The 15,341-nt window shown below is 31.8% G+C and overlaps 1 protein-coding gene across 1 annotated transcript in view; it reads right to left on the bottom strand.

The window, feature by feature from the left end:
- Positions 1-1,021: 1,021 nt before the first annotated feature.
- MS3_00009067 (uncharacterized protein) overlaps positions 1,022-15,341 on the bottom strand; it is a 50,482-nt gene continuing 36,162 nt past the window's right edge. The window contains exons 10-11 of the mRNA XM_051217405.1: positions 7,393-7,767; positions 1,022-2,320 (exon numbers count right to left, since the gene is read on the bottom strand). Coding sequence (XP_051064801.1) covers positions 2,141-2,320; positions 7,393-7,767 — 555 coding nt within the window. The 3' untranslated portion in view covers positions 1,022-2,140. The remainder of the gene's footprint in view (positions 2,321-7,392; positions 7,768-15,341) is intronic.

Genomic DNA, 15,341 nt, shown 5'->3' with positions numbered 1-15,341 from the left:
TGTTGAGACTGGCCACCACATGATTTCTGCACTTGTAAACGGTCACGTGTGACTGTGGTCTTTATATATTTAAGACACAAAGACTAGGCGACACTTTGAGCAGTTGAGACGCATTTGCGTACGTTAGATGTTAGAGCGGTTATTTAAAGAGAGGCCTAATTCTAATTCTACTATTATTCCAGTCTAGTTGTCCACTGAATTGTATATTAAGATTTGATCCCGTTCATTATTACTGCACTTGTTAGTTGATACCATCACCTAAATATACATGCACGAACTTTTGTACTCGAGTTTATATGTAATCCATATATTCTTAAACATCGAGTTAGAAATATGGAAAATAACATTATCATGTGCTCAACTGTCTTTAGTGTAGAGCGTAAAAATTACCACCTGAAAGTCAGTGTGGTGTCTGTGTCAATAACAGTTTAATGTGAGATGCAGAATCGCATAGAGAACGATTCAAAAAAATTTCGTATACCTTCTGTGACCGGTAACGTTGAACATCTGTTGCTAACAATACGCTATCAGAAGGCCACACCAGGAAATTTCATGATTTAATGTATTTCCCACAAAAACGTCAGCAGCAGACTAACTAGGAAGAACCACCTAACATGCAAATCTTAATGACGATTGACAAAGAAAGTTCAAAATAAAAAAAGTCTGAATATAGTTTACAGCTCATGCAATACAGTAGCTTAACATGATAGGTCTCTACATCTTCTGTTGCCCTTCCATTCAAATGTTTTCATGGCACTTTTGAGTCTACACAACCTCATCCGTTTATAGATTATATGTTGTTTTTGATAGATCCACAGACTAATTTATCGCTAATGTTGAGTAATTTGTTTCCGCAAAACCAACACAATACTATTGACTGATTCACTTAACACTGTGCATTTATGTCTAACCAGTCGGAACATTAAATATAAACTCACATAAATCAGTGAAAACAAATGAATACTATGGAAACTATAAGAAGCCAAATGACTTATTACATCGTTTAGAATACTTCGATAAAGTTAATTTAACATATATATTTCATTAAACATCAATACACACTCATCCTCATTAAAGAAATATCATTTCAGTTCAATTGCGTTTAGTCATTTCTATTGGACTTTAGTTGTTTAGTACCACTGTACATGTTAGTTAATTCAATTATTTAAATACATATTCAAGAACGATTGTTTTATAGTTCCTACTTGATTCATTTCTTCTTAATCATTGAGTACAAAGATAAAGAATAAAACTGCTTGGCAATTCATCAGTTTGATAAATTTAATGCAAAATGACTAAAAAATTGAAATATTTTTATTATGCTAACTCTAGGATTATCCATTAACAGAGTATATTTCAATAAGAAAGAGTTCACGAAAAGTCATGCATAAAGCGAGAAAAAAAATCCTGGAGCTTAAGAAAGTGAATAAACAATGATATCAATCATTTATACCTGCAATTTTTTTCCAAAAAAATAACCAAGAACAAAAATGACATGGATTTTCCAGTTACCAAACAGAAACTTTTAATGACTACTTATAAATTTACTTCAATGATCCATACTACTAGTCAGTAGTTAAATGTTTATTACTCAAATCTTATCTATACAAAAAAAATGAAACAGTAGCTCAACTATACTAATAATAATGGTAAATGATAAAAGATACGCTAAACAACAAAAAAAAAGAACTCTGGTTAAAAAATAAGAATAAATTAAAATTTTCAAGGGGTTATTATTATTTTTTTTGGTTAAAATTAGCATGCTTAATATAGATAAAATAAATGCTTAACATAAAGAATGCTGATTCCCTTATATAGAACTATTTCAGGTGAGTTTTTATATTTTACATGATAAATGAATTTTATTTGTTTCGGTATTTCGGGTACTTTTCCTTTCTTCTTTTTCTTCTCAAAATTAAATGCTTGAAATACAGTTTTTTTTTAAAAAAAAGGTTTATGTTTGAAATATTCAAAAATGAACTTGATGCAAAAACAAAAAGGAACATTACCACTTCTTGAATACACTCATGTATAATTGGACAATGTAAGTGTATTTGAGACTGATGACATTTATTTTTGTTGTCTTTCTTTTGAATACATGGAATTAACATCAAAAATTGAATGGATTGGCTTCATTTTGTTATAAATAATGAATAAATGAGCATAGAAATATTAGAATTATGAATATTCCAGAAAGATTACACATAATAGCTGAACATTTTGGATAACAGAATAATGCAGCTGATACAACAGCATTTGGACGATAGAATGTTTTGAACCAATCAGATTTTTCAAATCGATTTCTTGTCGCAACTTCAATCTAGAAAAATTATATATAAAAAGAAAGAATCATTGAGTTGGTAATATGATCAAACTACTTTTATGTGAACTACATACGATAGAAATAAAACTAATAGGAGACTTTTATAATAGAATTATAACAAATTAAATCAACCAACACCTTCAAAACCATCATATGAAATACTGGATCTTTGTGGTGTTTGTATGAACTAATGAATCGTTTGTACTTGTTGACTGCTTTGATTTCAAATACCAAATACAATACGTTCATTCGTGTTTATCTAATACTTCTTGGTGAAATTGCGTTATTTTGTGGGATTCCTGGTTTGTATTATAATTCAAATACTTCTAATTATCACACTGCCGTTGCGATGAAGCATGTGATAGAATGGTTGGACATACATTCAGATTTTGATGCTTTTGAGGATTACTTGGAAAGATTCGAAATCTGGATTATGATCAAGGAAGATGTTGAGGATGTTAATATTATGGCACATTTACTCACATTCATCGGAAAAGAAGCATACAGCTTATTAAAAATTCTGGCTTTACCAGAAAAGTCTGTTTCGCTTTCTTATGCAATTCTCAAGGAACTATTGCTAGACTATGCCAATTATACAAATTTCGAATGCGGTAAAGGAGGAAATTTTAGTAAAATGATTCATCAGGACATCAAAAATTCCACTACATTACTACGTCATCCCAATCCAGTGCGTACTCAAAGTTACGCAGATGATTCATTGAGTTGCGATACAGTTGACGAAGATGGACACAAGTTTTGTCAATGTTTGTCCTGTGACAGGTTTCGCCCATTTAATTTCTGTGTATTTCGTAATTTTAAATGATTTAAATGTGGTAAGATTGGATACGGTTCATTTAGCTGAAACTAATGCTAGAATTCGTTATTGTGGTCCTATTAAGTTGAGTGCTGCTAATGATCATTTATCTTTAACGACGACTTCGAAAAGTAGTATAGGGTCATATAACAAACCAGAGTTAAATGAAATTCAGAATCCTTGTGAAACAAAAGTTTCTAATCAATCAACTTATCAGATTTCTCATGTTATTATACCAGATACGATTTGTTCTGATGTTTCACATATTTCTGATGAAATTTCTTACAAATTTGAGAAAAACATGTTGACTGAATCAAATGATGATCGAAAACCTGATACAGTTTTGATATATTCTGATTTTTCGAGGGATCCATCACCCTCCAATTACATTTTTAATGAATGTGAGGAAAACATTTCAGAAAACTCAAATCTTGATGTCATATCAAATGTTATTTTTCCTCACAATGCATTTGTTTCTTGTAGAGAACTTGTTCAATGCAAAGCACGAGTCCTAAATGAACTCGATCTTGATTACAACTCTGATGATTTCATATCAACTGTTGTTTCTCCTTATCATGAAGCCACTTCTAATGAATACTCTAGTCAGTATGAGAATAATGTTTTAAATGAAGCCACAACATTCATAACTTGGGGATATGAAGATCCATGATCCATGATCTATGATTCGAATTCTAGATATCAGTGGTTTCATTACACAACCGACATGGTGTTTGTATACAATCCCAGGACCCAGGTGAGTTCGTTTCAATTTTGGTTGGTAATCCTAATACTTAGGAGCATATTCTAGATCATACAGAGTCTACATTCAGTACACGATCGGACAGGCACGATAAACCTAAGGAGAAGACGACAATTGACTGCAGAATTTTGGATTCTCATTTAAGCTGTGGCAGATGTGGTGTTTGTATGGATTATATATTATTATGTACAATAGATGAACTGCTATTGGATTAAGATGATGGACATTTGTTTCATTGTATTCGGGACTCGTTTGTTGAATATACTTTCATCTAAGTATTTATATTCTTATGGGGTACCTGACACATCATTATGAAGAATCCAACGGAATCACTTATGAACAGTGATTTTCAGTTAATCTAATAATTGAATAGTGTTTTCGAATCATACTTCAATCGTTAATGTTAGAGGATGAAAGTTCAATTTTATTATGAAATTCCCATTGGGATAAAATGAACTCAATGTATACGCTTGATATTGAAAATAATTGGTTGATTATTTTCTTTTACAAAATAGAGTTTCATATTTTTCTACTACATTTGATGATATACAGAAAAGGAGCGAGAAAAATAAGTCTTCAGTCTTTAGACACCACATAATTACTATAATATCCACAAAACCCCTTCTGATACTAATCAGCATGTACTAACTAGTGACTGGCTTCAAGATGTATATCCTGGAGTTCTAGTGAGAAGCAGTGACCAGTGGAGTTCAACCGGGTCAGTAACTCACTGATGACAATAATGGATGTGTCTCTCAATTTCGTGGATTTGTTGAAGTTAGACATTAACATCGTTTGTTTCCGGTCGGCTCAGTGGTCTAGTGGTTAAGCGCTCGCGTTCGAGACTGATACATCCTGTGTTCGGATCGTGGAGTGTGGATGTGCACCGCTGAGGAGTCTAACAATAGGACGAAATAGCCGTCCATTGCTTCCAGGTTTTCCATGATGGTCTAGCTTCAATTGGCTCATGATCTCAACAACTGAAATTTCTAAAATCTTCACAAAAACTCTTCTGATACCATATAATTATTAAAATAGTATCCATATTGGTTTGACCTAAGGTGACTTGAATATTTAAAACGTAACGTGTTAGATATGTATACACTGATGAATAAAAGTAGTTACTATACAAATTCCGACAATTTCGCAAATCAAATTAAGAGAATTTCCATTGCAACTATATAGTAAATAAAAAAAGGTTAGTAGAAAACCTGGGAAGCAATGAAAGACTACGTTAAGACTACAATATCAATTGCAAGTAGTCTAAGCCATACGACATACATTTGTTCAGCTTAGTTATAGGACTGCGATATTCACACTGATTAATGACTGGGTGGTAATTTATGTTATATCTGTCAGTCCTACTTGAAAAGATAAGTGATAATGTCTCTTACTATGAAGTTAGGTGGCCGGGGTACCAATCCCAGAGGTAATGTTAGTTTCTCATCATTTAAAACAGAAACATTATTTTCATTCAAAATTTGAAGCCAATTTTAATACGAACCTGTAGCCAGAATTGATAGAGTCTAAGATATTTCTACTTTGTAGTGAGCACAACACCTAATCATTACTATTACCACTACTATTTCTAATTCGACATGTTTGCTATTTATCTTGCTAACATGATCTTGTCTTATTAATGTGATTTAGCGAACTTGGATTTTTGAGGTGACCCTTTGGGGTTTGATCTGAATTCCAAAGCTATTATTTTGTTTTGCCACTCAATCTTTGGTGATCTAAAAGCACCTAACACACAAATAACGCAAAACTAAGAGACAAATAGGGAGATTTATAGAAATGTATATCATAAACAACCTGTAGGATTAATAAGAGAGCAACTCTAAACAGTCAGTAAGTATATGCATATATATAATCAGCACGACAAACAAACATAATGCAGATTATTTAGACGTTCAGTTAGATAGTCAATTGTATAAAATATAAGATTAAATATGATGCAAATAAACCGAGAATGAGTGTACATCAATTGAAAACCTGTTAATAGTTAAATGAAATATTCAGACGTATATCAAATGGGGCTACTAACACAATAACTCACATTTATACCATGATTTACATTGATTATAAGTGATTGATTCTGATTTTTAATTTCAGTTAGTTCACTTTAAATAACTTACAATATCTAATTGTAACTAGGTTTTCACTAGTTCTCTATCTGATCTCAGTTTGTAATCAAATCCAGCTTAAATATTTTCAAAAATGAATAGACAATTGTTATTTTTAAAAAATGTTTCAAAATACCTGAAATTCATTTTACCCCATTATACGGTAACATCTTGGCTCTAAGTTGGTCAACGTTTTTACTTTCATTTTTGACCGAGGTGTTGTAAGGTGATTAGATTGATTTTGTGAAAGAATACATGTTTTTGATTGAGATCATGAACCGATTAATGTTAGATCACTATTGAAACCTAGAAACACTGGACAGCTATTTCGTCCTATCGTGAGACTCCTCAGCAGTGCGCATCGACGATCCCGCTGGCGTGATTCGAAACCGGAGCCTTGGTCTCGCGTGCTCACGCTTAACCTATAGATCACGGAATTGGCATCCAGCGGTGTTAATATCTAACCTCAACCAATCCACAAAATTGGGCAACCATCTTTCAGATCAGATTGCCAGGCGAAAAGTTGATTTACTTCAAATTTATTCGCTGAGATTTTACAAATACATTCTTCCTCTTTAAAGTCATTATATGTTTGAAATGTTTGGTAATATTTGAGAAAAACAAACATTATTACAATATAAATTTTCGTATAATTTTTCCTGATATTTGTCAGTAGTACTGTGTTTATGTGTATAAAGTGTGGAATATGCTCTCGGTAATATTGACATACATGTATTGTACAAGATTTGTTCAGATATAATGCATAACTTATAGATAAATAATTATTTATCATTGCAAATACTTCGACGAAACTTATTTGTCTTTTAAAAAGACCCAACTGTATTCACTTGGTGTTGTTTAATTATATCTTCCTAATGTCATTTAGGACTGCAATCGATCGGTCTCTTGATGGCATATATGCATCCTGTGCGAACTGCCTCAAAATTGCCTGAAGTCACAAGCTTTATAAGCTAAGTGGATAACGCGATGGCGTTAGAAGCGAACGGCATTGAGTTTGAATCCCAGAGTGAACATCAACTCTGAGATGCAGGTACATCCAGCCGATGAGTCCCAAATAGGATGAAACGTGCATCCTAGATTCCACTGCTAGCCGCTATCCATCTTTGCTTATAAAACCCAACTGGTCTAAACTAATTTAATTAAGTTTGATAGTAACTAACAATAGAATACAAGACGAATGTTTTGTAAGTTTTGAATACTTCAGTTGAATATACCTGCATTTCAGTGTTGATATTCACTAGAAGAGTCGAAACCAGTACCTTTCGCTCTAAACGTTAACACAGTACCTATTGAGTACAAATAGGCAATGGCTTTTATAAACCTTTACAAATAAATCATTTAAACTTACTTCATAAATTACTTGGGTATCTGGTACTGGTATTTCACATGGTATTGGATTATCACCAGCCCATTTAATGCCAGTATATTCATCTTCTTCTGTACTAACAACATTAAAATTTTCAATATTATCATTTTGATTATTATTTGAATAATTTATATCAAGTGTTGATGCTGAAGCTAAATTTTTACAAACTTCCACATCAGACCAATCTCCATAACCAATTAATTGTGTTGGATCATAAGTAGAATTAGATTTAGCTAAACGATATCTAACTAATAAATCTGATAGTTCTGGTCTTGCACCACCTTCATATGGGCATGGATCACCCAGAAATGTAGAAAATCGAAGATATTGAGATGTAGGACTCAAGAATACAATATTCTATTACAAAAATAAACATAAGGATAATTTATTAATAATAAACAAATGGGAATAATTATGCAATCATAATTAAGTTAAACGTTAAAGAATTTCTTATTGTATTCTATGTAAAAGATAAAATGGAGCATTTGTATGAATTCGAAAACTAGTTACAAAATACCCATCCACTTTTATTACTGTTTTTAAAACTATCAAAATGTTTTAATTCATTTTGTACTGTTTGTTTGAATCTTCCCAGTGATGTTTAGGACCGGAATTGATCAGTCTCCGCACAGAATGTATATATGCCAATACAAAAATTAATTAAGCTTCATCTCATTGCACAAGCTAGTGCCTATTAGGAGTCAGTTGCTTGGTGGATAATGCAAGGGCGTTTAGAGCGAACGGTACTGGGTTCTGGTCCCAGAGCGAGCATTAACTCTAAGATGCAGGTACTTATAGTTGACGAGCCCGAGATAGGATGAAACGCGCATCTTGAATTCCACTTCTGGCTACAATCCATCATTGCTCAATATAATAGTATTTTATTATAATTCTTAGTATATGAAAAATAGTTCTACTGGGAATTAATTTAATTATCTCCAAATTAAATAATATTGCAGTGAAAGAGAACACAGGTGAGGACAACCGATTATATTCAGCACAAAATTACAGAGTTACGTGATAAAATAGAAAAACCATACTCCAATACTTCATTCGCAAAATCTTCATTAATTGCCTCAGATTTTATTGTTGCTTCATTTCTATACCGATTGCTTTCTGTTCCCGTTCTTTCCTCTTCGATCTTCTCAACCTTCTGCTGCAAGACATTCTATTTCTGACTAGCGTTACATACTATTTATGTCGACATAAGTAGCACATACTACAATGTCAGTAACTGATTAGAAATTGCAACTACTGGATTGCAGCTTAAAAAGTGTGTTAAAAGTAATTTTGACTGTTAACTCAAAACAGAAAGTACTCAGGGTGAATATGTTGATGTACATTTCTACAGAATTTCATACAATGATGAAACAGCTGGTTTCAATGATTGCCCTGATATAGTCAGTCTGTGATTTAAACCATTTCTTTTTAAAAAAAATACCACTATTCAGGGTAAACAATTATCGTATTAGCCTATAAGACTAAATAACTTGTTATGAATAACAAGAAGATTTTGAACAGTTGACTGTTGTTATAAATAAATAATATATTTGTAATATCCCAATGATTAGAAGAATTAGGTGTTCTGACGTTTCGTGACTTAGTGTAAGCCACTTCTTCAGAGAATAAAAAACCAAATTAAAATTAATCCACGTTTAAATAGTACAAAGGAACAATGACATAATATTCTTGTTGTTCCTTTGTACTATTTAAACGTGGATTAATTCTAATTTGGTTATCTAGTCTCTGAAGAAGTGGCTTACACTAAGTCACGAAACGTCAGAACATCTAATTTTTCCACTTATTTGGATATTACAAATATATTAATTTATTTATAACAATCTATCCAATGCTCAATTTATTCGAAATTATGAAGTCAAACCATGGTAATGACACCTATATTTAACTATTGTGTCCAAAAAAGTTATCAATGTTTATTCAGTTTCAACACATTATTGTATTTTCTTCGATAATGCAATGAGAAGACGAAGGTTATCAGAATTATGTTATATATTTGCGCAATACATTTCCAAATCAATCTGATCGTACATAAAATTATTAAGACATTTTATATAAAAAATCAACAGGTCAACAAGACAGGTTAAAGGTAAGCCGTAACAAAGAAAAATAAAGTACACAAAAACAATGTGATAACCATTATGGATAATAAATCATTTGGATTAATTAAGTACTTAAAGGAAATGAATATAAAGACAAAGACAATGTAATCCTTTGATGTGAACGCTTTATTTACAAATGCACCTCTTAGGAAAACTATTGATATTTTATATGATTATATCTCATTGAATAACCTTTCATTACCATTTCCTATTAAAACCCTTAAAGGCTTATTATTATTGTGTACAAATAATGTAAAATTCACTTTTGAGTGTGAACACATTAGGACCGTTACTGGCTGATGTGTTTAAGGGATTTATTGAAAATCTAGCTGAGGGCGCAAGTCAAATGATGTGTCAGTATAAACGGTACAGTCAACTTGAAATTAATTAATGTGACTCAATAATTATGAACGTAACTATTATATTTTTACCGTAGAAATGTAATGAATTTTAAAAATGAAATAGATATACCCTAGTTACTATTATTATTATTGGGTAGATGGGTAGGGAATGATCATGGTCAAATATCTAATATATATTTCATCCAATCAAAAAATAAAAGTTTTATTGATCAATCAATGAAGGGACATTATTAGGAATGACCATTAATGTATATATTTTAAGAATATAATTCATTCATTCATGCTCTAATTATTTTACTGGAAACTACTAGTGAATTCAATTGTTGAAGAAAATTGAAGATGGAATATATATATATATATATATATATATATATATATATATATATATATATATATATATATATATATATATATATATATATATATATATATTGATATCTGAAGTAACCGATTTGCATGAAATAATCAAGATATTCAATTAGACTAAGATGTAGTTCTGCGTAATAGGATCTCTTTTGAACTCATTAATGATCAATTTTCTCTTCTTCCACTAATCTAGAATGATAATCTAATAAGAAGTATAAATGAGTTTGATATAAGTGAAAAAATTTTCGATAGTATTCGACACAAATTGACTTCAGTTTGGTTGGGATCCGCGAGACAATAGCAACTGATGGTTACAAATCTTGAATGACATGGGTCGAAATCGTTTAAAATGGCGTAGGTGCATCCACTCTTTGTGTTCTCTTAAATTCTAATCTTCTGAATTCTTCATTTCCCTTTTCTTTCCTCTTTCGAAAGTTATTCCACTGGATTATACTCCTTGAATAACATCTTCAAACCCTAATCTTTCCGATTACTACTTATACTTTTACTGCCTCTACCAATATGGGATTTGAATCGACAACTGCATCTCTGTGCTAATGTGATATGGCAACTTGAACTGATTTACATACGTACGACGTTCTACTTTGTTGCTAACTAGCTGATAATTTGGTTGCAACTGAAAATTAAGCACCATTAAACAACTGTTTATTACCATTGTCATTATTCATTCCCATATTGAACAGTTTCACATTTAATGACCTGATTATCTAATCCTTAAAAGTAACGATGACATTCGAAGGAGATCTATATAGAATGAAAAGATCGCGAATTCCAATAGAGTTTATCCTATTAATTAAATAGTTAAACGTTCATCAGGATATTCATCAGTTTTCAAGTGCTTACATAAATATTGATCCTAGAATAAAATTAGTCTATCCTTATATTCAAGTTTTTAGTTTTTAAGTTTCAGTTAGTGTTAATATTGTTTAAAATGACAATAAACACTAATAGGAAACGTTAGATGTCAGAAAACAGTTGATTGATGAAAGAACATATCTATTCGTACAAACCAGGTTCATCGTCTAATTCAATTGTTTTTGGTATATTACGGTTACAAACTCAATTACCAATTCAGTTAATTATTAAAATTTAAATACTAACACCAGAGATTAAACTAGTAACTAAGCATTTTTGCAAACGAAATGTTTATTTTGCATACTAGGATCAAGGTATACTGTAAAGGGAATCTTAAATAATTACTAGAACGATCGTATGATTTTCTTTTTAGCTAGTCAGCAAAGAACCTACCTGTCATAAATGAACACTATTTCTCAATAGAAGTTATAAAAAACTATTAAAATTTAGTGGTTTTATAAAGTTTATTGATTTTCAAATGTTGATTATTAGTTTTCATAACCCTTGTTTTTTACAAGAATATCACCATGTAGCATCATTGATCCGGATGAGAGTTTACCCATACTAAACGATTTTTTTGTCTGGATCTTTTACACAACCATAAATAGTTTTATAAAGAATTCATCATATTGATTAATAAATTTTCAGAAGACTTGAGAAAATTAAATAAAGGCAATGATAGTTATATGAATATCGACATTAAGAGGTTATGCATAGAGATAGTTAACTATTTCAGCATTCCTATTTTGGTGAACTACTAACAGAATGATTTCTTTGTCATGAACAAAATAAATTAATATCAGAGGGGGTTTTGTAATTTCAGTAGTTGAGATCATGAGTGAACTGAAGCTCAACCATCATGGAAAACTTGTAAGCACTGTTGAGAAGTTCCACAATAGGACGAAACGACCGTCCATGCTTCCAGGTTCTCCATAGTGGTCTAGCTTCAATTGACTCATGATCTCGACTGTTGAAAAAAAAATCTTGTTCATTCACTTGTTATCCAGAATAAATAAGTAAAATAGAGAAGACCCTATATATTTAAGATTGTCATTGTAGTTCGGTGATGACAAACAAACGTTTTACTAACAATTTCAAACGTTATGAAGTATATATGTAACTATTTTAGCTAACTATAGTATAGGGACAAGATTAAATTAACGTCAATGGATTTTCATTCAGTTTATAGACAAGAAAACAATAATGTTATAAAGTGTAAATAGATTTTACAAAGCTAATGACTATATTAAAGACCTTCAAAAGTTAATTTTAAGTCTTCTAAAACTCGCATAGTATACCAGGTAGACTTTTAAAAGTCTCACGTTGTCTTTTTTGTTTTTGGTGAGGATTTGAGATTAATGACTAGAATCACGGGATTCAAAAGGAGAGTTTTTATCACAAACTGACATCAATTGAATTTCGCAACTACTTTGTATCTAAATGGATAGATAGATTCTATCTGATTAATTCTTCAATCAAATATTAAGCCAATAGGAAAAGAAAATTGTTTCAGAATTGAGTGTTTAGGGTTGGGATTTATTGACAGTCTTCGTTAGTCTATTATATAAATCTACATACAAAGAATTAGGGATTTGAATTTGTATAATCATTCAAAACATTCTAAAAATCTGTAAGAACATATTTTAACTAGTCATTATATCTGCTGTTTGAATTTTGCGTAAAAGTGTAAAAGAAAACTTTTTAATTTTAATAGTTGAGATCATTAGTCAACTGAAGCTAGACCATCATGGAAAACCTGGAAGCACTGGACGGCCGTTTCGTCCTACTGTTAGACTCCTCAGCAGTACGCATCCACCCCCACGATCTGAATCCAGGACCTACCAGTCTCACATGTGAACGCTTAACCACTAGACCACTCAGCTAGAATCCAACAGTGTTAATGTCTGACTTCAACCATCCTACGAAATTGAGCGACACATCCACCATTGTCTTCGGTGAGTTACTATCTCACAACAGACCCGATTGAACTCCGTCCAGTGCTTCTAGGTTTTCCATGGTGATCTAGCTTCAATTCACTCATGATTTCAACTATTGAAATTACTACAATCTCCATAAAAACCCCTTTCTGATACTTTTAAATTTTGCTTGGTTTGTCTCTATACAGTACTTTTGCGTCACATATTTTATCTGATGAAATTTAGTCACACATTTTGAATTTTATACAAAATCTTTAAAGTAAATTTCCTGTTTATCTCTGTACTATACCTTAATTGTTCTTGATATTTTTGTTATACCGAAATCAAATATAACTCTATCAGTGACATATCTATATGTTTATGTTTAAGAGCTATTGACACTTACTAAAATTAAGACAACACCGAAGATTATATGGACCAATATTAAGCTACTCTAATCAATACATTTCAATGAATAAATTCATCTAAACGGAACCATTTTATATTTCTCTTTCTATCTACCTAAACAGCTATATAGTCTGTATAATATTGATCAAGCTACACAGTTTGTTTTTTCCTGTCATCGTTTTTTTTGTATTTCCTATTCGTCAACTATATCTATATGTTTATGTTATCCTAGTTTCTGAAACAATACTGTTTTTTAAAATTTTGTTTGAAAGGAAACTTTCCTTTCTAAACATCCCTTCCTTATAGTAATGAATAAATCAATATATATATATATACAATGAATTATTTAGAAGATATAATACATATACATGGAACATAATTTTCCCTAAGAGATTTTATCATAGTCAATATATATAATTTATCATTAATTATGAATTAATCATATTACGTAATCTTGTGAATGATTAATGAGATTGAATAAATATGATCTCTGGTTTATGAATGAAAATGTAAAGTATTGTGTGTTGCCAAGTGAAATGTTACTTGATCATATAAGGAAACTTTTAAAATGATTATTCCCTACATTGTTATTTTTAGTAGTTTATTTTTTGATTGATAACAGTTAATGTTATACATTACTCTAAGATGTAAATAGTAGTATAAGAATCAGTCTCTCTTTAAGTACTACAAACGTTGACAGGTATTGATTGATCCTTGATCAGTGTTTGATTTTATGTTTGTCTAGTGCTTTAGCACTGATCAACTTCAACCAATCAAGTGATAGTAAGTTCACTAGTCTTACTTACTTACTTACTTACTTACTTACGCCTGTTACTTCTAATGGAGCATAGGCCGCCGACCAGCATTCTCCAACCCACTCTGTCCTGGGCCTTCTTTTCTAGTTCCATCCAATTCTTGTTCATTTTACTCATGTCTATCTTCATTTCCCGTCGTAATGTGTTCTTTGGTCTTCTTCACCTCCTTTGGCCTTGACGATTCCATGTGAGGGCTTGTCTTGTGACGCAGTTGGGTGCTTTCCTCAATGTGTGTCCTATCCACTTCCAGCGCTCCTTCTTGATTTCTTCCTCCGCTGGGACCTGGTTTGTTTCCTCCCACAGTGGGTTGTTGCTGATAGTGTCCGACCAACGGATCCGAAGTATTTTGCGTAGACAGCTGTTAATAAACACCTGTATATTCTAGATGATGGATTTCGTAGTTCTCCAAGTTTCCGCCCCATACAGTAGAACTGTCTTGATATTTGTATTGAAAATCCTGACCTTGGTGTTGGTTGACAGTTACTTTGAGTTCCAGATGTTCCTCAGTTGTAAATATGCTGCTCTTGATTTGCCGATCCGCGCCTTCACATCTGCATCAGATCCACCCTGTTCATCAATGATGCTGCCCAAATACGTAAAGGTTTTTACATCTTCCAAATCTTCTCCGTCAATTGTGACTGGATTGGTGCATGCTGTGTTGTATCGGAGAATTTCGCTTTACCTTTTGTGTATATTGAGACCCGATATTTCATGTACTATGTTTTAATATCAGTTAGTTGTAGACAGTCTTCTGGAAATCCTAGACTTAGGTTACATGATGGTTATTATTGTTCAGCAAGGCATACTCATAACCATGAAGGAATTAATTGTCCCTATTGCATTCGAACCTTTTGTGATGTTTGAGTCACGAGTGACCTTCAATAGAAATGATATGATCACAATTACTTATCAAGGAATACTGATCAACGTCATATTTACCAGTATATGAATGTGAAGAGTGTTGAATTTATTCAAAATTATGAACCGATCTAGGTTAAATTACCATTGAAAAACTGGAAGTATTGGACATCCGGTTCGTCCCAGTAAGGAATCCTAAACAGTGCCCAT

This window comes from Schistosoma haematobium, chromosome 5 (assembly GCF_000699445.3).
Source record: "Schistosoma haematobium chromosome 5, whole genome shotgun sequence".
Classification (NCBI taxonomy): Eukaryota; Metazoa; Platyhelminthes; class Trematoda; order Strigeidida; family Schistosomatidae; genus Schistosoma; species Schistosoma haematobium.
Note: the sequence above shows the minus strand (reverse complement) of the source record. Positions and strands in the feature narration are given on the sequence as shown.